Source organism: Dipodascopsis tothii (genome assembly GCF_038497935.1).
Source record: "Dipodascopsis tothii strain CBS 759.85 unplaced genomic scaffold V1510scaffold_4, whole genome shotgun sequence".
NCBI classification, from domain to species: Eukaryota; Fungi; Ascomycota; class Lipomycetes; order Lipomycetales; family Lipomycetaceae; genus Neoaidaea; species Neoaidaea tothii.
The window spans coordinates 27,108-49,946 of record NW_027117988.1 but is presented as its reverse complement, the minus strand read 5'-3'; the positions used below and the strand labels follow the sequence as shown (position 1 = coordinate 49,946).

The window sequence follows — 22,839 nt, the reverse complement described above, 5'->3', positions numbered from 1 at the left end:
CGGCGGCACGCGGCACGTGACCACGCACGTGTCGCCCGGGCCACATCGAACTGGCGCGCACCGTCGAGCCCGCATGTGGTTCACGATCCCCGACAGCACGACCCCCGAGGCCAAGGCCGAGCGCCGCCGGCTCAACGAGCAGTACCAGATGCTGGCGCTGGCGGCGCCCGTCGTGGTGACGGCCGTGCTGGCGGCGCGACTCACGCTGGCGCAGCGCGTGCGCAGCCAGCACTGGGCCGTGCGCCTGGCCCTGCACCGGACGCCGCCGCTCGCCGCGGCGGTGGTGGCCTGGGCGCTGGTCCAGGCCGTTCTGAGCGTGGCCCAGACCCACGGCGACGTGCTCGCGCTGGCCAAGCGCGCCGGGCGCATCACAGCGTCGATGGTGCCGTCGGTGCTGTTTCTGTCGCTCAAGCCGAGCCCGGTCCCGCACGCGCTCTACCTCGAGCTCGTCGGCGTGCACTCGTGGCTCGGCCGGCTGGTCGGGCTCTTCGGCACGGCGCACGCGGTCCTGTACCTGGTCTACTTCGGCGCCAAGCACCGGCTGGCGCACGCGCTGGCGCCCTACAATGCTCTGGGGGTGCTGGCGCTGCTCGGCTTCGCGGCCATGGCCCTGTTCTCGCTCGAGCGGTTCCGCCGGGCCAACTACACGCTCTTCTACCGCGCGCACTACGTGCTGGCCTGGGCGTGCGTGTGCGCGGTGGCCCTGCACGCGCGGCCGCGCATCTGGCTGCTCATCACGCTCATGCTCGGCCTGCTCTGGGGCCAGCTGCTGTTCCGGCTGTACGCCGGCGCACGCGTCGACGACCTGCGCGTGACCGCCGTCACGCGCGACCTGCTCGTCGTCGAGATCCCGCGCCACGTCCTGCCGGTGTCGTACGGCCCGGGCTCGCACATCCGGCTGGCCGAGTCCCCGAAGGACAACCCGCTGGCGTGGATCTCGCCGAGCCACCCCTACACGGTCTGCAGCGCGCCGGCCGACAAGAAGTCCCTGCGGCTGCTCGTGCGGCCCACCCGCCGCTTCCCGCTCTTCTCGGGCCGGCCCTACCTGGTCTCGGGGCCGTACCCGTCGCTGCACCCGGCCTTCTTCAACGCGGCCCGCCGCGTGCTGCTTGTTGCCGGCGGCGTGGGCATCTCCTTCGTCGCTCCGGTCGCGCGCGAGCTGCACTCGCGCGGCGCGGACGTCCTCGTGCTGTGGGCCGTGCGCTCCGTGTCCGAGATCCACGCGCTGGAGCTGCTCTCGGTCCCGACCGGCGTGCTGGAGATCTACGTGGCCCCGGGCGCCGACGACGCCGTGGTCGCCGCGGCCCAGCCGGTGCCGTCGGACGACATCGAGCTCGACGACCTGGTCGATCCGCTGGCCGCGGCCGACCGCGCCAAAGACGCCGCACGCTGGCTGCGCTCGCTGGACATCCGCCACGAGCGGCTCGTCCTGCGCGACCGCGTCGCGCTCTGGGCGGCGACGGACCGGCACGCCGACCCGTGGGTTGTGGTGTGCGGCGGCACGCGCCTGGTGGACGACGCTGCCGCCCAGGCTCGCCGGCACCGCTGCCGGCTGCATGCCGAGCACTTTGCGATATAATAGAGGCGCTGCATGAACCTCGAGCCGCACGCGGTGCGGCTCACCGCGTAGCCTGCGTCGCGGCGACTGGACACTAGACACGTCGTGAACGCCCTTGTGCCCGCGAAGGAGCTTCTCGGCGGTGGCCGCCTGAGGCGTGCGGATGGGCTCGAGCCGCGCAGAGTGCGGCATAGAGCCGCACAAACATGCTACGGCGACTCCGCCGAGAGCCGCACGCGCTGCGGCTCGCTCGGGCGTTCCCGGCGCCGTGCGTGAGCCGCACATTCTGCGGCTCGCTCGGGCGTTCCCGGCGCCGTGCGTGAGCCGCACACTCTGCGGCGCCCGCGTGTCTGGTGCAACGCTGCGCCGCAGACCGGCACGCCGTACGGCGCACAGCCACGTCCAGCATATAGCCGGCAGTGCGGCTGACCAGCCGCACAACTGTGGCTGACGGTATGGGGATTACGCCGCACAGCGTGCGGCGGAAGTTGTGTAGTTACGCGAGCGCTGCTCCATCCCACCATCGCGACAATGGCAGACGCATCGCAGGCCCAGGTGGACAAGCACGTCGCCGCCGGCGGCAAGGCGTACGGGCTCAAGAACTACGGGGACGCGGCAGAGCAGTACGCGCTGGCCTGCGAGCAGTACGTGGCGATCAACTCCAAGGACGATCCCGACCTGCTCTTCCTCTACGGACGCGCGCTCTTCCAGGTGGCCGTGCAGCAGTCGGAGGTGCTCGGCGGCGCGCCGCAGCGCGAGGACGAGGCCGCGCTGGAGAACCTGGCCAAAAAGACCAAGGCGGCCGCGGAGAGCAGCACCAGCGCGGACGCGCGGTTCCAGTTCTCGGGCGACGCTGAGGACAGCGGCAGCGAGAGCGACGACGAGGCCGGCGGCGAGGAGGACAACGACTTCGAGACGGCGTGGGAGGTGCTCGATCTGGCGCGGACGCTGTTCGAGAAGCGCGTGACGGACGAGACCGGCGACGCCGCGGCTGCGACCAACGCGCAGCTGGCCGAGGTCTACGACATCCTCGGCGAGGTCTCGCTCGAGAGCGAGAACTTCGAGCAGGCCGCGCAGGACCTGCGGCGCGCGCTCGAGATCAAGCAGGGCCTGCACGCCGAGTCGTCGGCGCTGGTGACCGAAGCACACTACAAGCTGTCGCTGGCGCTCGAGTTCGTCGTCGCGGACGACGACCGCAAGGCCAAGGCCGCGGCCGAGATGGAGGCCGCGATCGCCGGCGTGCGCGCGCGGCTGGACGCAGACGGCGCGGACGCGGACGGCGCCGAGATCCTCAAGGACCTCGAAACGCGGCTGGCGGACCTGCGCGCGCCCGACGCGGCGCCCGCGGCCGAGCCGGACGAGCTCACGCGCCAGGTCGCCGCGGCCATCGCCGGCGCCAACGACCTCAGCGGGCTCGTGCGCAAGCGCAAGCCCGAGAGCCGGGACGCGGGCGCCGCGGCCAAGAAACAGGCGTAAATGTATTGCTACTAGCACACGTGCTCGGGCTCGCCGGCAGGGCCCTCGGGCTCGCCCAGGTCGAGCTTCAGCGCCCGGCCAAAGAGCTCGAAGAGCGCGTCCATCGTGACCTTGGTCACCGCGGGGTCGTACCGGCCCTTGGAGTTCTCGTCGCGGACAAACGCGTGCTGCGCGCCCCAGACCTCCCAGAAGTTGAGCCGCACGCCCGCGTCCCGCAGCGTCTGCCGGATCAGGTCCCGGCCCGCCGGCGGCACGTGCGTGTCGTGCGTGCCGAAGATCATCAGCAGCTCGCCCTTGATGTCGCCGGCGCGCGCCAGCGAGTCGTCGCCGTCGCCGAGCGTGCCGGTGTGGATGTCCGTGCCAAAGAAGCACACGGCCGCCTTGACGCGCGGGTCCAGCGCCGCCCGGAACGCCAGGTGCCCGCCCAGGCACATGCCCGTCGCGCCAATGCGGCCCGTGCACGTCGGCAGCGACGTCAGGTAGTCCGTCGCGATCTTGTTGTCCTCGTCGTACGACTTGACCGGCTTCTTGACCTTGTACTCGTTGCCGCGGTCGGTGCCCTCGACGTCGTACGCCAGCGGCTCAGGGCCTGCCGTCAGCACACTCCACCGGACGCTTACCCTCGAAGTTGTGGTACACCGACGGCGCCACCACGATGTAGCCCTGGCCGGCAATCTGCTTGGCGATCCGCGACACAGGGCCGGTCACCTGGTAGATCTCCGACCACGCAATCACGCCCGGAAACTTGGCATTCGGGTACCCGGGGACCGTCGGGTGGAACACAAACAGCCGGATGTTTGTGCCGAACGACGTCGGCACGTCCACGTATGATTCCTTGATGAGCATTGTTGGTCAATTGGGGTCGTTGGGGACGGCGGCCGGGCTAGATGTGGAGGGGTGCGCCGCACCGCACGCGGCTCACCCGGAGCTAGTGCCGCGCCGCACGCGGTGCGGCGCGCGTGTGGTGTGACCTGCGGAGGTGCCGGCGACAGCGGACCTCGTCGCGCCGCCGCCGGAGGCGTCCAGTGGCTGTGCGGAGTCCCGCGGCGACCCCGTCGAGGGTGCTGCCCGCGGCAGGCTGGACTATTGACGTGCGCCGCACGTCGTGCGGCTCTACCGGGAGGACGCCGGCCGGGACGCCCCCCGAGCCTCTACACAGCCACTGATCGGCTACGACGGGCTGCATCCTGCAGGCCGAGCCGCACTTCGTGCGGCGCGTGCGTGTCTGGTGTAACCCGCCGAATCGCTCCGCGGCTATAAGCCGCACATGGTGCGGCTCGGCGGCTATATCCCGCAGGCCGACCCTCGGCGCACTCGCCGCCGGGCCCGTGGCTTCTTGGTGTGGTCTGTGTGCCCACAGGCATGCTCTATTCCACGCGCTAGACGCGCTCGAAGAAATATACATATGCAAACCGCTTCATCTCGCCGGCCTCGCCGCCGCTGACGACCTTCTCGTCGTTGAACAGCGTCCAGGCCTCGTCGGCGCCGGACGCGCCCGGGCCAGTGGCCTCGGCCAGCGCCTTGCGGACAAACGCCACGTAGTGGCCGGCGTGGACGCTGGCGCCCTTGTGGCAGACAATGCTCTTGAGCTGGAACTGCGCGGGGCCGGCCCGGCCGGCGGCGTCGGCGTCGGCGGCCGGCGCGTCGTCGCCGGCGTCGTCCGGGTGCGAGAACAGCCACTCGACGGCACGCTCGACGTCGCCCGCGCACTCGCGCAGGGCCTTGGCGCCCTGCGCCGGCGTGAAGCCCATCTCGACGATCATCTGAACCTGGGCGTCGTCGGCAGCCGCGGCCGGCGGCGCCGGCACGAGTGGCTCGTCAATGTCGGCGTCGTCCATATGCGCAAACAGCCAGTTCATGGCCGCGTCGGGGTCGGCGTTGCCCGTGTGGTAGAGCGCCTTCTCGCAGCGCACGGCCGGGAAGCCCATAGCCTGCAGCATCTCCATGGCGGTCTCGTTGGCGGCAAAGGCCGGGGCCGCGTCGGGCGCGTCCTCGGGCATGGCCTCCTCGTCCGGCTGGATGCCGGCCGAGTAGTAGGCGTCGAGCGCAAACGGCTCGTCCGAGACCGCGATGGGCACGTCGAGCTTGGTCGGGACCCAGTTGACGAGCTCGAACCGGCGGGTGTTGACGACGAGCACGTCCGGGAACGTCTTGAACTTGGTCTGCTGGGTGGCGCCGGCCTTGCTGCCGCAGCCGCACGTGTACGCGACGTCGTCCGGCGCCGTGAACGCGTCCAGACAGTCGCGCAGGCTGACCTCGGCAAACAGGTCCTTGCCGTCGGCGGTCTTGCCCACGCGCTGGACCGGCACCGGCACCGACAGGCTGTCCTGGGCCTCGGTCTTGTAGCGCACGCGCCGGCAGCCGAGGCACTGAAGCCGCTGCTCGGTCTCGAAGCCGAAGGCGCGGGTCGGGTCGGGCGTGCGCGACGCCTTGGACGCGCGCCCGATCAGCTTGGTCAGGTGCATCATGAACTCGAACGCGTCCTGCTGGCGCATGGTCGAGAACTCGGGGTGGTCCTTGCCGACGAGCGCCTTGAACATGCTTGGCGCGATGCCGGCCTGGCCCTCGCCGGTGCCGACCGGGTGCGAGTACCGGCCCGACAGCAGGCCGTCCGCGACCTTGCGCATCTGGGTCTCAAAGTCCGTCGCCGGCTCCAGCGTCAGCGGCGCCTCGCCGGTCTCGTAGTAGCGCTCGCGGAACGCCGGCAGCGCAAACAGGCACTGCAGGGCCGACGCCAGGTAGCACGAGTTGCCCAGGTTCTTGAGCCCGGTGAAGCCCGGGCCAAAGAGCGGCAGCAGCTCCTCGCCCGAGTCGGTCGTCATGCTGAAGTCCCACTTCATGTTCTGCTCGATCTGGAGCTCCGTCAGCGACTTTTCCGTCTTTTGTCGGCCGGCCAGCTGGATGCCCCAGTGCGCCAGGTGCGCGCCCACGTCCGGGTCCACGCGCTCCTCGTTGCACAGGTAGCAGTACACGTCGGCCGTGCCCTCGGCCGTGATGCTGCCGAGCTTGACCGACACCGGGTGGCCCGTCGCGTCGAAGTGCGCGAGTCCGTGGCCGTTGCCGCCCACGCCGCCAAACTGCTGCCGGCCGCAGCCCAGGTTGCCGCACTGCAGACAGAGCCACAGGTTCTCGGCGAACGAGCAGTCGGCGCACGTTTGCTGGCCGTCCACGACGCGCGCGGTCTCCTGCCCGATCGTGAGCGTGTGCTCGCACGGCAGCAGCTCTTCTTCCCACGCCTTGACCTCGGACTGCTTCGAGAACGACATGGCTGCCAGCACGCCGGCCACGGCCGCGCCCACCTAGAGTCAGCCCCGCGCGCGCGCGCGCCGTACCTGTCCGTCGCCCGCCAGATCGACCGCGCACTCCAGGCAGCGCGCCTGGGTGGCGATGTCGTACTTTGTCTCCTCGCTCTCGGCCTGGATCGCCAGCTTGACCATCTTGGCCGGCGACTCCTCGCGCACCTTGGGCGTGCGCTTGAGGTTGACCACCACTGCGTGCTGGCTCAGCGCATAGTGCTGATACGAGTGATTCCGATCTGGCGACGGGCACCCGGCGTTGAAGCAAGTCAGACACACGTCCAGCCCGTACGGCAGGTCGGGGCTGTCGAAGCACTGCGTGCAGTCATCCTTGTGCACGACCTGGCCCGATCGGGGGACCCGGATGTCTGCGATGTGGTTGCACGCGCTCATCGTGCCGGTGTGGTCGTGGAGAGAACGAGGCCGAAGAAAGCCTGGGTGCGGGAATGGCACCGCAACCGTCGCGCGGTTTCGCGCTTGTGCGCGATCGCGCATTTTCGAGGCGTAGTGTTTGAGCCGCACGATGCGCGGCGCGCGGCTGTGTGGCTACATGCGGCGGCCGTGCGGCTCGCGCTGGCCGGGCGAGCCTCCGGTGGCGATCCGGAGGTGGCTGCCGGTGGTAGCGTCGCACAAAGAAGGCGGACGGCGTCATGCAGAGCCGCGCGCACTGCGGCTCGCGCGCTCTTTGTGCGACTCCGAGGACAGCCAGTGAGGAGCTGCCTGGAGTCGCGGCCGGGTGCGGAGGCGTGAGCCGCACAGTGTGCGGCTCGTGCGGCTCGTGCGGCTCGTGTGGCTCGTGTGGCTCGTGTGGCTCGTGTGGCTCGTGTGGCTCGTGTGCGGCCCATCCGCCTCCAGCTGCAACACCTCCGCCCGGGCTAGGCCTGCAGTGCGGGCAGAGCCCACGCGCTGCAGCTTCGCTGCTCCATACGGCTGCTCTGTCAGGGCCCTCAGGACTCGCCGAAGGCTGGTGGGTGGGCCATAAGCCGCATTCGGTGCGGCTCAGCCGCTCCGCCGCCCGGCGCGCGCCAGTGCTTATCTACAGCACAGGCGCGCACTGCCAGCGCGCGAGGCGCCACCTGCGCCACACCCGATGCGGACGTCCCAGCTCCACACGCCACCGACCCTGCCCTGCCGCACCGCCACAGCGAAAAATTTCATCCTCGGTGATCTCCCAACAGCACCGGCATCCGCCAGACCGCACAGCAGCTCACAGGCAAGAGACGCAGGCTGAGGACTGTTCGAGCGCTTGCGTACGGACCCCAGACAGCCTCCCACGCGACAACAGCGCGGCAGACGAGCGAAACGCACAGCACGCGCCGAAACGGCGGTGTGGATCGAGTCATTCGGCAAGCAGACGGCAATTGACGGCAGGCGCAGAGCGCGTGCGACACAAGCATGAAGGTCTTTGTGACGGCCGAGGACTCGGGCAGCCTCAAGGGTACGTGGGCAGGCGGCAGCGCTGACAGGCAGAGGTGACGTTTGCGGCGGGCACAAACACGTCGATCCCGGACGCGCCGCAGCCGCAGATCGAGACGTTTGCGTCGGCCGGGCGGGCGGCGTACGTGCAGCGCATGATCCTGGTGACGCTCGAGGACGGCAAGGAATGCGTAAGTGGGCAGGCGGGCGCGCTGACGGCAGGTGTGCATCGCGCGCAAGGGCGGCGTGATCCAGCTGTACGACGTGCACGCGCCGCACGAGCTGCTGGTTGAGTGGACGGACAAGACGCACGCGGCGGACGACGCCTTCGTGGGCCTGGAGCACGTGGACGGGCGGCTGAGCAGCTGCACGACAACGGGCCGGCTGGTGATGCGCGACCTGACGGCGCTCGGTGGCGACGAGAACAAGCAGACGACGGTGCTGGGCGAGCCCGTGAACGCGTTCCGCGTGCACCCGCGGCAGCCGAACGTGATCGCGGTCGGCGGCAAGGAGCGCGAGCTCGAGCTGCTGTCGATTGGCCGCATGCACGAGGCGGCGGCGTGGGCGGGCAGCGCGGCCGCGGGCGCAGGCGCGACCGCGGCCGAGCCCACGCTGACCAAGTTCCTGTACCCGAGCAAGCTGTGGAAGGCCAAGAACGTGAGCAACGACGAGCTCAACCTGCGCGTGCCCGTGTGGATCTCGGACATCCGGTTCCTGGACGTCGGCCGCGACAGCAAGGACGGCTGGCGCGTGGCCGTCACGACGCGGTTCGGCCACGTCCGGCTGTACGAGACCAAGCGGTCCCAGCGGCCGATCCTCAACGTCGAGGTGGGCGACCACCCGCTGGTGTGCCTGGCGCCGACCGGCGTCGACACCGACGTGGTCTACTCGGACACGCACTCGACCACCGCCCGGTTCTCGCTCACCCGGGGCAGCAAGCTCGGCCACTACAAGGGCGCCGTCGGCTCGACGACGTCGCTGAACGTGCACCTGCCGGCGGCCGGCGACGACAGCGCGCCGCTGCTGGCGACCGGCGGCCTGGACCGGTACCTGCGCGTGTACAACCTCGAGACGCGGGAGCAGGTCGCCAAGGTCTTTGTGGGCACCAAGATCTCGGCCGTGCAGATCGCCGACGCCAGCCCCGCGCTGCCGGCCATCAAGCAGGAGGACGAGGCGGCCGTGGCGCTCGAGGAGACCGAGGCCGAGGCCGAGCGCTCGGCCAAGCGCAAGCCCGGCGACGGCGCCGGGCCCGAGGCCGAGGCCGACGAGCTGTGGGGCGCGCTCGACATCGAGGCCGCCAGCGACAGCGAGAAGATCGAGGACGAGGCCGGCACGAGCTCAGCCACGCGGCCGGCCGCCGCGCCGGCCGCCGAGCGCAAGCCCAAGGCCAAGGCCCGCCGGAAACGGCCGCGGGTGTGAACTGTAGCATAGCAAATCTTCCGCCAGCAGCCGCCGACAGCCGTTGGGACAAGCCGTTGTGCGAACAAGCCGCACCGGCCGGCCCTTGGGCCCGTTGTTTGCGCACAACGCGCCGCCGCCCACGCGGCCGTTGTGCCGGCCACATGGCCGCGAACATGGCGCACTTGTCGTGCGCGTCGTATATAACCCTGGACGCGCGGGCGCGCCGCAGCCGGCACCACCATCCGAGCATGAAGTCCGACAAGATCGCGCTCGCAGTCCAGCACTGCCTCGGCTTCCTCAAGACCGGCCCGCGCAGCTTCGGCGACCGCACGCCCGAGCTCGTCGACGACCTCGCCTCCGAGCCGGCCGAGTGTGAGTGGGCGCGCTGGCTGCAGCTGACGGCAGCCGGCTCGCACCGCGACGCCGCCTACAACGGCATCCGCGTCTTCACGATCCAGCTCGCCGGCAGCGGCACCATCGCCGGCGACCTCTCGGCCAGCGCGGGCGACTACCGGCCGTACGCGGCCGACGCCAAGTCCGACGTCCGCACCAGCGTGCGCGAGAAGGCCGACTCCGACACCGACACCGACTGCGCCCGCGCCGGCGACAGCGACGCCGGCCGCCCGCGCCGCCGCGGCCGCTCGCCGGCCCGCAAGCCCCGGACGTATCTCTACACGTCCGACCAGGAGGAGGAGCGCCTGTGGTTCTACCCGGCGACGCGCACCAAGGTCGACGCCGTCGCGCTGCGCTCCAAGAGCGCCGAGCGCGACATGCAGGAGATCGTCTTCCGGCTGACGCTGTGGCGGCCCCAGATCGTCGTCATCCGCGTCTCGGGCCGCATGGACGACTACTGGACCAAGCTCGTCCGGCTGGCGATCCGGATGGGCCTCAAGGTCCTGATCGCGCTCAACGAGACCACGACGTCGAGCATCACGGCCATCTTCCAGAAGCTCGTGCGGCTCGTCATGCTCTGGGGCTTCTCGCCGCGGCACATCACCATCCTGAGCAAGAAGCCGGAGGAGATCACGCGGATGCTGCTTGAGCCGAGCGGCCTGGCCGACGGCGAGGCCCGCGAGCGCCACGACCTGCTCGACATCAACCACATCCACGTGCTGCCGTTCCGGAGCCGCAACGACACCCTCCAGCTGAACAGGATCCACGCGTATCTGGGCGCGGTGAGCCTGCTGCGGGGGGGACACTGAATGTACTTAGGAGAATGGACGGGGGCGCAGACCCCCACCGCGACGGCGGCCTTGACGCGGCTGAGCGGAGCGCCCGAGCGCCGGGTCCAGGGGACTGGAGACCCGGCGGGCTGGTCGCGCGTAGGGCGCAGCGCACGTGACGTCTTTGTGCGGCGGAGCGACAACGAGCACGTGACCGCGCCGCACAGGGTGCGGCGCCCCGCCGCGCCCGTGCGGCGCATCCCCGCGCCCGTGCGGCGCCCGCAGCCGCCGCCGGCCGCCAGCGCACCGCCGCGCGGCCGCCGGCCCGCCCGCACCGCCCGTGCCGGGCGCGGTGGGAGGGCCGCGGCCGCGCACGGTCCAGCCCGCTAGTTTGATTGGCCGGCTCTGCGGGCCGTCCTCACAGCACAGTGGGATTTCTCGCGCTGGGGCGCATTTTCCCGCCGCTTGGCCGCCAGAAGCCCCAGAACACTCGTTTTTGGCTGGTAGTGACCACCCGGCGGTGTCGCGACCGTCTCTGGATAGCAGCGCGAACGGCTGGGGATGTCACGAACAAGATGTAGGCCCCTGCGTAAGCCTGGTACCTGTGTACGATCGGAGTGGGTACGTATCTGGCGCGGCGCGGCGGACTCTTTGCCGATCTGGAAACTTCGCATACGTCATTCCAAAAATGGGAAACCAAATTTCTGGCCATTCCAGAAATCGCAACAGCTCACACCGGTGCCTGTTCGCTTGTGCTGTTCGCACGCGGCCAGTGCGTCCGCACAGAAGAGCTGGCAACTGACGCACACGCGGCCGTCCCCGCCCAACCATCGTTCCAGCAGCTGTTCCGTGCCTGAAAAGCGCCCTGTGTGCCTCGAAAACCCAATTGAGTTTATAGGTCCCAGCAACGGTCTTTGTCAGCTGGAGCCTGCTCGTGCTGCCTCGGTTTGGCCGCACCCAGCCAGCTCTGGAGTTGTGCTTGGGGGCTGCCGGCGCTGCGCCAGGCTGTCGGCACTGGACGAACCTCCGGCAGCGACTCCGTCGAGGGAAGCTGCCCTCCGGACAGGGACTGGCTGTTTGGCGGCAGCTTGAGCAGCGGCTGTGCGGCTATATGCTGGCCGTAGGACAGCTACGATCGCTAGAGCTGTCGCCGGAGGTCGTGCGCTTCGAAAGCGACCGGCGGGGCCCCGTCGACGGCGGCTGTCGGCCACGCAAGGCTGTAGTCGAGACTACGGCCTCTCCGCCGGCGGCAATGCGCGGCCGCAGCCTGCCTGGAGGGCAGCTACCCTGAACCGAGTCGCCGCCGGAGACTCGAGCACCGACAGGCTCCAGCGGTACTCCGTCGAGGGCAGCCGCCCTGCCGCCACGCTGCTGGGCGCGGTGTCGCCCTGCGGGCAGTATATAGCCGCGCAGGCGCTGCCTAAGCTGTCGCCTCAACAGCGGGTCCCTGCCTGGAGGGCAGCCTCCCGCGACCAGGTCGCCGTCAGAGGGCCGTCGGAGGGCCGTCCAGCGCCGACAGCCTCGCCCAGCGTCGGCGGCACCAAGACGCGACCCCAGGGCTGGCTGGGTGGGGCTAGGGAACCCTAGACAGCGACCGCGGCGCGGGAGCGACCACACGATCGCGGCCCGATCTCGATGGGCAGGCCACCCCAGCGCGATCGGGGCGGCCACAGGGTCCGGGCGAGCCCTGGGTCTCGCCAGGGCCACCGCACGGGCCACCGATCGCGGTGGTTGGCCGGCGATCGCGCGCGATCGTCGGAAAGTGCCGACGGCCGGCCGCGATCGGACTCGATCGTGGGCGCGTTTGCAACCGCCGCGCGCGCTGGACTAGCAAGAACAGCGCGGGGGTGGCGGGCAGGCCGGCCAGCGGTCTAAGCGAGCGCTGGTACACGGGTACGGCGCGGCGCGGCTGTTCCCGTCCGCACGGCGGCAGGCCAGGGTCGATCTGGAAAAGCATTGGGAGAAAAAATCCCGATCTGTCTGCCAGGCTGTGGGTGGGAAGATCGAGTATAATAATCGAGCCCCAAGCACGCCGGCGCCAGGCACCGCGGCCCACGAACACCAGCCGAGCGTACTGGACCCTGTTCTCCGCAGACAGGGTCCGTGGCGGCGTAGGACCCTGCGCCGACGGCCCAGGGCGGTTCCCATCACGTGACGGGCGCTGCGCCGCACGCGCTGCGGCCCCCAGCGCCCCAGCGGCCGTCGCCGGCCGCCGCGGCCCCTACCGCGGCCAAAGGACCGGCCTGGCGGCGGCCGCCAGTCAGCAGCCGCGGCCGGCGCGCGACCGTCCGGGCGCCATTGGACGGGATGTAGCATCCGCGGTGTGCATGTGTGCGCCGCACAACCGCGAGCTAACCGCTCGCGGACGCGCCAGCCCCGTTTGGGTGGGCTCGGCCCTCGTACTCGGACTCGTACCCGCGCCGAACTCTATTCCGGGCTACCGACCCTTGTGTACTCGCGCGGTACCGCTGCGGGTGCCCGGGTACGCAGGGTACCAACCCCAACGCACCCGCCGTACCGGTACGCGTGGCTCCATTGCAGGCGTGCCTCGGCGGCACCGACTCCAGTGCGTCGCGCTACGCCGGATCCAGTCTCGGCGACCTGCGCCGGGAGCACTGACAGTTACTTGCCCACCCGCACCCGTCGCGACCGCGCTGGCCGACCCGCTGCTGGCGGGGGGGCGTTGGGGTGGGCGTCATTGTCGCCGCCGCCAGGTCGGATCAGGGATGCGCGGCTGCAGGGAAGCTGCGTGGACGCTGCGGCCTGCCGGGACCGTTCCCGCATGTTGCATCCGTGTCGATCGTGTGGCGAGCGTCCTGAGCGCTGCGGCCGCCCCGTCGGCGATCACGCTGCGGCGGCAGCGACCCTGGACGGCCGGCCCTGACGTGGCCGCTGCGCAGACCCTGGATCCGCCACCGGCCGGCCTCGGGCGTACGCGGCGGCGGCTGGACGGCCGGGCGCACGGCCTGCCCGGCCGCCGGGGGGCGACCAGGCACGCGGCCAGCCCGGCTGTCGGTCGGCGCGTGGTCGCCCGCCGCTGGCGGGCCCTCGCAGCCCTGCTGGCGCGCGCCGCGGCCCGGCCCGCTCCCGGTCCGCTGCGGGGCCACGCCGCACAGGTCTGCGCGGTCGGCTCTGCTTCCGACAGGCCAGTGCCCGCAGCCACTTGCGCCGTGTGGCCCGGCCGCGGCCGGCCGCGGGCGGTCGCGGCCGCGGCCGCGCCGGCCACAGCCGCTGCTACGCACTCCAGTGCCGAGACGATTACTAGCTATACAAGTGCCATCAGTGCCGTTTCCAAAAGAGGCCGCCCCGCGGGCGGCCGAATGCTGTCCGCGCCGGTCAGAAGCCGACGGACATGGCGATGCTGGCCAGAGCATCAAGCCTGCTGGTCGACGCCTTGGACCGGCTGTCGTCGGAATTGTCGTCCTCCTCGTACATGTCGGCGCTGTCGCTCGACGACGCCGACCCGCCCTCGGCCTTGGGCTTGCCGCCCTTGGCCCGCGCGTCCATGCCGCTCTTGAGCGCGACCGTGGCTGCCGCCGTGGTCACCGAGCCCAAGTTGTGCTTGCGCCCGTGGCTTCGACTGTTCATCAGTGCCTGTCGCCGGGCACGGATCACCCACCTGTGTCGCCTGTCGCTGTCGTCTCCGTCGTCGGTCGGCCGCGTGTTGCTGCGCGCGCGCGCGTTCGGGTACATGGCCTCGGCGGCCGGCCGCGGCTCGTGCGGCCGGTGCTCGGGCTCCTCGGCGATCTGGGCCATGCCCTTGTCCTCCGAGCCCGAGCCGGTGCTGGAGCCGCTGCCGGACCCGCCGCTGGCGCCAAGATCGCTCGAGTCGTCCTCGTAGTCGTCCTCGTCCGCGCTGGGGGACTTGATCCGCGTGCGCGTCCGCCGGTGGCGGTGCGACTGCGTCGACGATGTCGACGACGACGAGCTGCTGCGCTGCCACCGCGGCACGTCCACGGCCGGCTCGGCTCGGGCGAGCGCCATGCGCGACCGCACGACGTCCGGCGAGGGCACGGCCGGCACGACGGCCGCGCGACTGCGTCCGGGCGCGGCCGCGTGCGCGGCCGGCGCCGCCGGAACGGCCGCGGGGGCCGCCCCAGGCGGCCAGCCGGGCCGGAAGACGCCGGTCGGCCGGCCGGCCGGCGCGGCCACCGGCGGCAGCGCGCGGCCGTCGCTGTCGTAGCCAAACGGCGGCGGCGGCAGGCCCGCCAGCGGCGCGGGCGCCGCGAACTCGGCCGGCCGGGCCGCGGCCAGGCCGTAGTCGAACCGCGCCGGCGCGGCCGCCGGGCCGCCGCGGAAGTCGGGCGCCGCCGCAGTCAGCGGCGGCAGCAGCGGCAGCCGCGGCGGCGACGGCAGCCGTGCGCTGTGGCCGCTCGCGGTCTTGTAGTGGCTGTGGTGCGGTCCGTGGTGCGTCCTCGGGTACGTGGAAGGGTGTCGGATCTGCTGGTTGTGCGCGTCGGCCGCGGCCTGTGTGTGCGCCTTGTCCGCCGCCCGCATGAAGCCCGCGCGGCCGGCGTCGGCCGGCCCGTACAGCGAGAGATGGCCCTCGAGGCTGAGCCGGCGGTCGCGGCCGCCCGCGGCCTCGGCCATGTCCGGGCTCTTGGCCGAGACGTACAGCGACGAGATGTTGGACACGAGCTTGGCCGTGACGGGCGACGCCAGCGCGGCCGCGCTCGCGCCGGCCGGCGCCGGCAGCACCAGCGGCGACGGCGCCGGCTCGGCGGCGCCGCCGAGGTCCCGCGGCTTGTGTGCCGGCGCCGGCTCGGCCGCGGCCGCCGTGGCGTCGCCCTTGCCGGCCGCGCCGGTGTGCGACGACCCGCGCTTGCGGCCCGTCCGCCGGTTGGCGTTCTGGTGCGTGCGGTAGTGCTGCATGCAATTGTCCTGGCGCGAGAAGCGGGCCTCGCAGCCCTCCTCCGGGCACACGTAGTTCTTCTCGCCGGTGTGCACGCGCATGTGCCGGGCCAGGTGGCCCGACGTCGTGAAGGACTTGCCGCAATGGCACATGTACCGCTTGTTTTTCTTGGGCGCGGCCGCGGCCGCGGCCGCGGGCGGCTTGGCCGCCGGCTTGGCGCGGCCGGCGGGCTTCTCGGGCGGCGGCGGGACGCTGTCGGGCGTGTCGCCGGCCTCGGGCGGGCTCTCGGACGCGGACGAGGCCGGGGTCGAGTTCATGCTGAAGGCCGTGGCCGACCGGGAGCTGGAGCTGGAGCTGGAGCTGCTGTCGTACGAGTTTTCGGACGAGATCTCGCCCGGCCGCCGGACGGCTGCCGGGCCTGTCGGCGGCGAGAGCTTCGAAGGAGACCTACCTGGCTTGGTCGCGCTGGCCGAGGCCACGCCGGGGGCCCGGCGGGCAGCGACCTTGGCGTATGTCGGCGGCTGAGGCCGGAATTGGCTGGTCGCGGGCGAGCGCGGGCTGGCGGCGGACGCGCGGCGCGGCGCGTCTGCAGCCGCCAGCGGCGCCAGCGGCGCCGGCAGCGCGGCCAGCGACGACGCCAGCGGCGGCGCCGGCGGTGCGGCCAGAGGCGCGGCGAGAGGCGCGGCCAGCGGCGAGCCCAGTGGCGCCAGCGGCGCGGCCAGCGGCAGATATCGTCCGGACGCGTCCGGCGGGCCGCGCGCGGCCCGCGCGAAGCCGGCCGCAAAGCCGGCCGCGTAGCCCACGGCGGAGTGCGCGCTCGGCAGCGCGCCCGGCGGCGCGCTGCCCGGCGCGGCCGCGTCTGGCCGGTCGAAATACGCCGGCGCGGCCGCGCCGTCTGGCCGCCCGCGCCGGTCTCTCAGGCCGCGGTCGCGGTCGCCGGCCGGCCGGCCCGGCTCGTCGCACAGCAGCGACACGGATTTCCCTGTGGACGTCTTGATCTTTGGAAACATGTCATCCTAGACCGTCAGGTATCTGTTAAAAGTCGGATCCACACCAAGACGGTCGGTTCACGGGCCCGCAGCTGCTGGCTCCGTCTATTTGTATTCCTAGCAGCCTGCCTCGTGCGCACGCTCTGGTACTGTCGTTCAACCGGGGGGCAAATCCTGGAGTCGTTAATAATTTTCCTGGAAGTATTGACCTGGGCTCGGAGATCAGTCTGGTGATGTCGCCTGCTAGGTGTCCGGCACGCTGGCTCGGTATCGCTGGCGTACATGGTTCAAGGTTTAGGCCGACGCTAGGCCGGGGTACCGCGCGGGACGGTACCCAGGGCTGGGCGCGCTAATGTAGGGCCGGCAGTTCCATCCATATTGACTGGATGGAGCGATGAAACTCTAAAGCGGCGCAGGGAGGCGCGTACTGCCGACGGCCTGCGGCTGGGCCAGGGGACGCCCGCTGGGCGTGGCTGGCGCCGGCGCCGGCACCCGCCGCCATGTGCGGCGGAGCGTGATGGCGCAGCGCGGGGTTGACGGTGATAGGTGGCGGCAGCGACCGCCGACGGCAGGCGGAACGGGTACCCGGCGGTACCAACGGTACGGTGCCGGTACCGCAGTACCGCGCGCGCCGCGCGGGTGTCGCGTACCCGCGCCGCATACAGGGCGCCGAACGCCCTGCGGTACGCACGGTACCCGGCGCGGAGCTGCGTGACAACAGCCACGCGTACCACTCCACGAGCCACAGCTCCGGACGCCCGCCCGGGTTCGGAGGGACGCGCGCATGCGGCCTAGCGCGCTGCGCGCCCAAACCCACAGACTCGCGACCGTCATGCAGCAGCGGAAGCGTCAGCCGGACCCTGTCCGTCACGTGCCCTGCCCAGTCCCTGGCCCCGCTGTCGCTGCCGTCCCCAGTGGCGCCCTGCCGCCGGCGCTCATGCGGCCGTGGACGCCGATCGCCACGGGGCCCGGCTAGGCGCTGGCGCCGGCTAGCCGCGCCTGCAGGGTTACGGGGCGCAAACGGCGGCGGCTGGTCCGCTTTGGGCGCGGGACGGCCGGCGGCCGGCTGGCACGGCCGGCGGGAGACGGGTCGCAGACCCGCTGGCGCCCGGCCGACGACACGGGGCGCCGGCGTGCGGCCGCGCGGCCGGCGCCGGCCCCAGCCCGCTGTGCCGGCGGGCGGCTAGCGCGGAGCGCGCCACCGCGCCGCACGGCGCGCGGCTCAGCACGTGACGCGCGCCGCACGTGACGCTGACAGGTCACGTGCGCAGCGCCGACGTCACGTGGGCGTCACGTGCCTGCCGCCACGCCACCACGCAAAAAATTTGTCCTCGATCTCCGCGACCGCGAGCAACGGCATGAAGACTGATTTCAAGGTGAGTACCGCCCGCGCCGGCCCGGCCCGCTCCCGCCCGGCGGCTGGCCGCTCCCTGTCCCGGCCCCTGCCCTGTGCGCCCGTGCCGGCCCGATCGGCGCTCGCCACGGCGACGTAATGTCCACGTCAGACCAGCGTCAGCCCGGCGCCAGCCAGCCCGGGCCGCACCAGGCCCCCCGGCCGGCCCCAGGCCCTGCCAGCCCCAGCGCACCTCCCGCGCTTGCGCCAGCTGTCCAGGGCCCCGCCGGCCGCTCAGGGCCCCGGCCGCCCCGTCGCCGATCCGTCCCAGCGCTAACCCCAGTTCTCCAACCTGCTCGGTACCGTGTACCGCCAGGGCAACCTGGTCTTCACGCCCGACGGCACGCAGATCCTCTCGCCCACCGGCAACAGGGTCTCGTGTTTCGACCTCGTCAACAACAAGTCGTTCACGTTCGCGTACGAGCACCGCAAAAACATCTTCCGGATCGCGCTCAACCCCGCCGGCACGCTCCTGCTCTCGGTCGACGAAGATGGCCGCGGCATCCTCGTCAACTTTGTCCGGCGCACGGTGCTCCACCACTTCAACTTCAAGGACAAGGTGACCGACATCCAGTTCTCGCCCGACGGCAAGTTCATCTCGGCGACCACGTTCCGGCAGATCCAGCTCTGGCGGGCGCCCGACTACAGAACGGACCTCCAGTTCAGCCCGTTCGTCAAGTACCGGGTCTATACCGGTCACCACGGCGAGATCACGTCGCTGACGTGGGCGCGCGACTCGCGGTTCTTCCTGACCGCGGCCAAGGACATGACCGCGCGGATCTACTCGGTCGCGTCCGACGACCGCGCGGCCGCGTCGGTCCTGGCCGGCCACCGCGACGCCGTCGTCGGCGCGTTCTTCAACGCCGACCAGGACGTGATCTACACGATCAGCCGCGACGGCGCGTTCTTCACGTGGCGGTACCAGGCGCGCAACCCGACCGAGGACGGCGACGTCGTCGAGGACGGCGACGACGAGCGCTGGCGCATCACGCAGCGCAACTACTGCATGCAGGAGTCGGCCAAGGTGCGCTGCGCGGCCATGCACGCGGCCAAGGGCCTGCTCGTGGTCGGCCTCTCGACGGGCGTGTTCAGCATCTACGAGGCCGCCGACTTCAACGCGGTGCACACGCTCAACATCTCGCAGCACGACATCGACTTTGTCGAGATCAACGCGTCCGGCGAGTGGCTGGCGTTCGGCGCCGCCAAGCTCGGCCAGCTGCTCGTGTGGGAGTGGCAGTCCGAGTCGTACGTGCTCAAGCAGCAGGGCCACTACGACGCCATCAACTGCCTGGCGTACACGGCCGACGGCAGCCGGCTCATCACCGGCTCGGACGACGGCAAGATCAAGGTGTGGGACACCGAGACCGGCTTCTCCATCGTCACCTTCTCCGAGCACCTCTCGGCCGTGACCGCGCTCGAGTTCTCCCGCCGCGGCAACGTCCTGTTCTCGGCCTCGCTCGACGGCTCCGTCCGCGCCTGGGACCTCGTGCGCTACCGCAACTTCCGCACGTTCACGGCCGAGAAGCGGCTGCAGTTCTCGTCGCTGGCGATCGACCCGTCCGGCGAGGTCGTCTGCGCGGGCTCGCTCGACGAGTTCGACGTGTACCTGTGGTCCGTCCAGACCGGCCAGCTGCTCGACAAGCTGGCCGGCCACGAGGGCCCGGTCTCGTGCCTGTCGTTCGCCGAGGACGGCTCGACGCTGGCGAGCGCGTCCTGGGACAAGACCGTGCGCGTGTGGAACATCTTCGGCCGCACCACCGCCGTCGAGCCGTTCGAGCTCAACTCGGACGTGCTGGCCATCGCGCTGCGGCCCGACTCGAAGCAGGTCGCCGTCGCCACCCTCGACGGCCAGATCTCGTTCTGGGACGTCGACCTCGGCAAGCAGGTCGCGTTCGTCGACGGCAAGCGCGACGTCGCCGGCGGCCGCCACGAGTCCGACCGGTTCGCGGCCAAGAACGCGGCCCGGTCCAAGCACTTCCGCACGCTCAGCTACACCGCCGACGGCGCGTGCATCCTGGCCGGCGGCAACAGCCGGTTCATCTGCCTGTACGACATCGACAACCAGGTCCTGCTGCGCAAGTTCACCATCTCGCGCAACCTGTCGCTCGACGGCACCCAGGACTTCCTCAACTCCAAGAACATGACGTCGTTCGGGCCGCTGTCGCAGATCGACGACGCGGGCGAGGCCTCGGACCTCGACGACCGCGTCGACCGCACGCTGCCGGGCGCGTCCCGCGGCGACCTGTCAGCGCGCAAGACCCGCCCGGCCATCCGCACGACGGCCATCCGGTTCTCGCCGACGGGCTCGGCCTTTGCGGCCGCCTCCACCGAGGGCCTGCTCGTGTACTCGACCAACGACGCGTACTTCTTCGACCCGTTCGACCTGGACGAGGACATCACGCCCGAGACCATCCAGCGCACGCTCGTCGACGACAACGACTCGCTCAAGGCGCTTGTCATGGCCTTCCGGCTGAACGAGCGGTACCTGATCAAGAAGGTCTACGAGAGCATTCCGGCCAACGAGATCCGGCTGGTCGCCAGAGGCCTGCCGGTCGTCTACCTGGTGCGGTTCCTCGAGTTCCTGGTCGCCGAGCTCGAGCAGTCGGCCCACCTCGAGTTCAATTTCCTGTGGGTCGAGGCCGTTCTGAGCGCGCACGGCCGCGCCATCAGCGAGGGGCCGGACCGCAGCAAGCTGCTCAGCCTGCTGCGCGGCCTGACCAAGACCGGCGGCCGGCTGCAGCGCGACCTGGTCCGGCTGTCGGACGAGAACGACTACAAGCTGCAGTACCTGCTGGGCGACACGGGCGCGCTCGACAGCTACGAGTACCTGGTGCAGCAGTAGTGCTGAGCACTGCGGCGCGCCGGGGCGTGCACCGCCACGGGCGGGGCGCGGCAGATGAGCCGCACAGCGTGCGGCGCCGGACAGCCGCACGCCGTGCGGCGCCCCGCCGCCGCTCAGCCGCACGCGCTGCGGCGCCCGCCCACCCCGTCATAAAAGTTGTCAATTAATTACCAAAAGCCCCCAGGGCGTCGCCCCGTCCCAGACCGCTAGATCCAGCCGATATGTATTCCAGTATATACTCCAGTCTCCCAGTCCAGTCCAAAATGAGACAATAAGAAAAGCAGAACGTAAAATGATGACCGCACGCCCTGTGTACGGTGGGTTATGCAGTGAAAGCAATCACAGGACCACGTCCTCGACCAGGTACGGCCGGTCCTGTGTGTGCGGCATGGCCGCGTCCTCCGGGTGCATCGCCAGCGAGCGGCCGCGGGTGCGTGCGTTGCGCGTGAACCGCATGAGCCCGCCCACGAGCGGGTCGCTGTTGCCGACCCAGAGGCTGTCGTCGTCGTCGGAGCCGCAGAAGCCGACGCCGGCGACGCCGCCCCAGAACTCGAGCAGCTGGCCGCGCTGGCCGACCGTGCGCGTGTCGATGACGTGCACGTAGTCGATCGGCTCGGCCAGCGCCAGAAACGCGCCCGAGTGGTTGAACTTGAGCGAGCGCACGGCGCCCAGCTGGGCGCCGACGACGTGCAGCGGCGTCGACAGGTTGCGCGCGTCGTAGATCCGGCACGTCTTGTCCTGGTTGCCGGTCGCCAGCAGGCGGTCGTCCGGCGACCACGCGCAGGCAAAGCTGTAGTCCTTGTGGCCGGCGAGCGTGGCCAGCGTGCGGCCCGAGTCGGCGTCGATCACCAGCGTGTCGAGCGCGTCGCCGACGACGAGCCGCCGCTTGCCGCCCGGCGACGCGGCCGTGCAGTTGATGGCAAAGTCGAACGCGTGCGACGCCACGAACGTGGCCGACGCCAGGTCCAGCGTCCGCAGGTACCGGTCGTTGGACGAGAACACGGCGGCGACGCCGCCGGACCGCGTCTGCGCCACGATGTCCGCGTGGTTCGTGATCCCGTTGACGTCGAACGTGATCATGCCCTCGGCCTGCGGCGCCAGCGTGTCGACGCTGTCCAGGCGCTTGTAGGCGAACTGGCCGAGCAGCCCGCCGACGATGAGGTGCTGGCCGGCGGCCGCGATCGTCGAGATCTTCAGCGACCGGCCAAAGGACGTCTTGCACTTCTGCTGGCTGAACACGGTCGCGATCGTCCCGTCGTCCGCGTTCAGCCGCTTGACCGTCGTCTTGTCCGAGTACAGCGTGCACGCCTTGCTCAGCGGGAACACCAGGTTGCGCAGCTGGAAGTGCAGCAGCGACGGCCGCGCCTCGGTGAACGTCGTGGCGAACGAGAAGATCCGCTCGTCCGTGAACTGGCTGTCGACGACCTCGGCCAGCTGCGCCTGCGACCCCGGCACGTTGATGTAGCCCGAGTACGTGTCCAGCCGCCGCCGCCGCGCCCGCGCCAGCACGTCGCCGCCCGCCGGCCACCGGATCGCCTGCGCGTCGTGCCCGGCCGCGCGCATGTCGCGCGCGGTCACCTGCGCCGGCCGCTTGAGCTCGCGCAGCTCGAAGAACGTCTGGAGGTCGATCACCCGCTGCCGCCGCAGGTCCGCCAGAAACTGCCCAAAGTCGATGCCGACCTCGAAGTCGTCTGCCGTTAGCTCTGTGCCCCGGTCCACGTACGCAGCTGGTCCAGGTCGATCAGCGACACCCCTGCGTTGGCCCACCGCTCGTCGCCGATGTCCGACAGCATGGCCTCGTCGTTGATCAGCTCCTGGTAGTACCGCAGGAAGCTGGCGTCGGCCGCCACCTCGGCCACGTGGATCCGCGTCCGCAGCATCTCGTCCATCTCGTCGTCGTCCTCGGTCTGCGCGGCGCCGTCCACCGACGCGGCCTGGCTGGCGTCGGCCGAGTCGTCGTCGTCGTCCGACCCGCCGTCGTAGTCCTCGTCGCCGAGCGGGTCGTAGTCCTCGTCGCTGGGGTAGTCGTTGAGCGTGAAGACGGTCTGGTTGCGGCCGAGCGCCGGCCGCGCCGCCGGCCCGGCCGCGCCGGCGTCGGAGGCGTCGCCGGGCCCGGAAGCGTCGGGCCCGGCCGCGTCCGTCTCGGCCGGCTCCTCCGCCCGCGCCGCCACAGACACAAACGCCGGGTTGACCAGCCGAATGTGCAGGTGCGTCGGCATCGGCACCCGGAACGGCACCGCCGGCCGGCTGAGCGCAAGCGCTTCGGCCGGCGCCTCGGCCGCGGCCAGCGAGCGAAACTCGCTCACGCTGCCGCCGCCGCCGCGCCGGCCGCCGTCACCGGCCACGGCACCGGCCACGGCATCGCCCGCAGCCATCACCGGGTCTCTGGCCGGATCCAGGCCGTCTCCGGCCGGCTCTGCGTCGTCCTGGGCCGCCCAGGCCTCGTCGCAGTC

General features: G+C 71.2%; 9 protein-coding genes across 9 annotated transcripts; 4 read left to right on the top strand and 5 right to left on the bottom strand.

Annotated features, from left to right (window-relative positions):
* The first annotated feature begins 66 nt into the window (after positions 1-66).
* V1510DRAFT_411219 (uncharacterized protein) lies at positions 67-1,596 on the top strand. Its single transcript, XM_066932854.1, has one exon. The coding sequence runs from the start codon at positions 74-76 to the stop codon at positions 1,577-1,579; it is 1,506 nt and encodes a 501-aa protein (XP_066790846.1). The 5' UTR covers positions 67-73; the 3' UTR covers positions 1,580-1,596.
* A 424-nt stretch (positions 1,597-2,020) lies between these two features.
* V1510DRAFT_373349 (SHNi-TPR-domain-containing protein) lies at positions 2,021-3,053 on the top strand. The gene has a single exon (XM_066931512.1). It carries the CDS (start codon positions 2,090-2,092, stop codon positions 3,032-3,034), a length of 945 nt encoding a protein of 314 aa, XP_066790845.1. The 5' UTR covers positions 2,021-2,089; the 3' UTR covers positions 3,035-3,053.
* On the bottom strand, positions 3,019-3,901 carry V1510DRAFT_411217 (putative carboxymethylenebutenolidase). Its single transcript, XM_066932853.1, has 2 exons — positions 3,655-3,901; positions 3,019-3,623 (listed from the first exon to the last, which is right to left on the bottom strand). Exons 1-2 carry the CDS (start codon positions 3,878-3,880, stop codon positions 3,046-3,048), a joined length of 804 nt encoding a protein of 267 aa, XP_066790844.1. The 5' UTR covers positions 3,881-3,901; the 3' UTR covers positions 3,019-3,045.
* A 512-nt stretch (positions 3,902-4,413) lies between these two features.
* On the bottom strand, positions 4,414-6,723 carry V1510DRAFT_360371 (uncharacterized protein; the record flags this gene model as incomplete). The annotated part of the gene is made up of 2 exons (XM_066931012.1): positions 4,414-6,333; positions 6,367-6,723. 2 exons carry the CDS (start codon positions 6,721-6,723, stop codon positions 4,414-4,416), a joined length of 2,277 nt encoding a protein of 758 aa, XP_066790843.1.
* A 693-nt stretch (positions 6,724-7,416) lies between these two features.
* V1510DRAFT_270975 (uncharacterized protein) lies at positions 7,417-9,244 on the top strand. The gene is made up of 3 exons (XM_066930588.1): positions 7,417-7,768; positions 7,801-7,937; positions 7,969-9,244. Exons 1-3 carry the CDS (start codon positions 7,726-7,728, stop codon positions 9,163-9,165), a joined length of 1,377 nt encoding a protein of 458 aa, XP_066790842.1. The 5' UTR covers positions 7,417-7,725; the 3' UTR covers positions 9,166-9,244.
* Positions 9,245-13,340: 4,096 nt separating this feature from the next.
* Positions 13,341-14,307, bottom strand: V1510DRAFT_411205 (uncharacterized protein). The gene is made up of 2 exons (XM_066932852.1): positions 13,930-14,307; positions 13,341-13,890 (listed from the first exon to the last, which is right to left on the bottom strand). The coding sequence occupies exons 1-2, from the start codon at positions 14,292-14,294 to the stop codon at positions 13,647-13,649; spliced, it is 609 nt and encodes a 202-aa protein (XP_066790841.1). The 5' UTR covers positions 14,295-14,307; the 3' UTR covers positions 13,341-13,646.
* Positions 14,308-15,137: 830 nt separating this feature from the next.
* V1510DRAFT_360889 (uncharacterized protein) lies at positions 15,138-15,479 on the bottom strand (the record flags this gene model as incomplete). Its single annotated transcript, XM_066931041.1, has 1 exon — positions 15,138-15,479. A coding segment is annotated over one exon (342 nt), but the record flags the coding sequence as incomplete, so codon positions are not given.
* A 2,018-nt stretch (positions 15,480-17,497) lies between these two features.
* Positions 17,498-20,467, top strand: V1510DRAFT_411202 (WD40-repeat-containing domain protein). The gene is made up of 2 exons (XM_066932851.1): positions 17,498-17,527; positions 17,828-20,467. The coding sequence occupies exons 1-2, from the start codon at positions 17,510-17,512 to the stop codon at positions 20,384-20,386; spliced, it is 2,577 nt and encodes an 858-aa protein (XP_066790839.1). The 5' UTR covers positions 17,498-17,509; the 3' UTR covers positions 20,387-20,467.
* Positions 20,468-20,529: 62 nt separating this feature from the next.
* V1510DRAFT_411198 (Quino protein amine dehydrogenase) lies at positions 20,530-22,459 on the bottom strand. Its single transcript, XM_066932850.1, has 2 exons — positions 22,110-22,459; positions 20,530-22,077 (listed from the first exon to the last, which is right to left on the bottom strand). Exons 1-2 carry the CDS (start codon positions 22,273-22,275, stop codon positions 20,726-20,728), a joined length of 1,518 nt encoding a protein of 505 aa, XP_066790838.1. The 5' UTR covers positions 22,276-22,459; the 3' UTR covers positions 20,530-20,725.
* Between the last annotated feature and the right edge of the window lie 380 nt (positions 22,460-22,839).

Bases quoted from the DNA above. Each gene is read 5' to 3' on its own strand.
- V1510DRAFT_411205 (XM_066932852.1), bottom strand. From the start codon at position 14,294: ATGGCGCTCGCCCGAGCCGAGCCGGCCGTGGACGTGCCGCGGTGGCAG. The intron at 13,891-13,929 runs GTGGGTGATCCG...ACTGATGAACAG, and splicing joins GACAGCGACAGGCGACACAG to TCGAAGCCACGGGCGCAAGC.
- V1510DRAFT_373349 (XM_066931512.1), top strand. From the start codon at position 2,090: ATGGCAGACGCATCGCAGGCCCAGGTGGACAAGCACGTCGCCGCCGGC.
- V1510DRAFT_270975 (XM_066930588.1), top strand. From the start codon at position 7,726: ATGAAGGTCTTTGTGACGGCCGAGGACTCGGGCAGCCTCAAGG. The intron at 7,769-7,800 runs GTACGTGGGCAG...GCTGACAGGCAG, and splicing joins GGACTCGGGCAGCCTCAAGG to AGGTGACGTTTGCGGCGGGC. The intron at 7,938-7,968 runs GTAAGTGGGCAG...CGCTGACGGCAG, and splicing joins TCGAGGACGGCAAGGAATGC to GTGTGCATCGCGCGCAAGGG.
- V1510DRAFT_411217 (XM_066932853.1), bottom strand. From the start codon at position 3,880: ATGCTCATCAAGGAATCATACGTGGACGTGCCGACGTCGTTCGGCACA. The intron at 3,624-3,654 runs GTAAGCGTCCGG...TGCTGACGGCAG, and splicing joins GGTGTACCACAACTTCGAGG to GCCCTGAGCCGCTGGCGTAC.
- V1510DRAFT_411219 (XM_066932854.1), top strand. From the start codon at position 74: ATGTGGTTCACGATCCCCGACAGCACGACCCCCGAGGCCAAGGCCGAG.
- V1510DRAFT_411198 (XM_066932850.1), bottom strand. From the start codon at position 22,275: ATGGACGAGATGCTGCGGACGCGGATCCACGTGGCCGAGGTGGCGGCC. The intron at 22,078-22,109 runs GTACGTGGACCG...AGCTAACGGCAG, and splicing joins GATCGACCTGGACCAGCTGC to ACGACTTCGAGGTCGGCATC.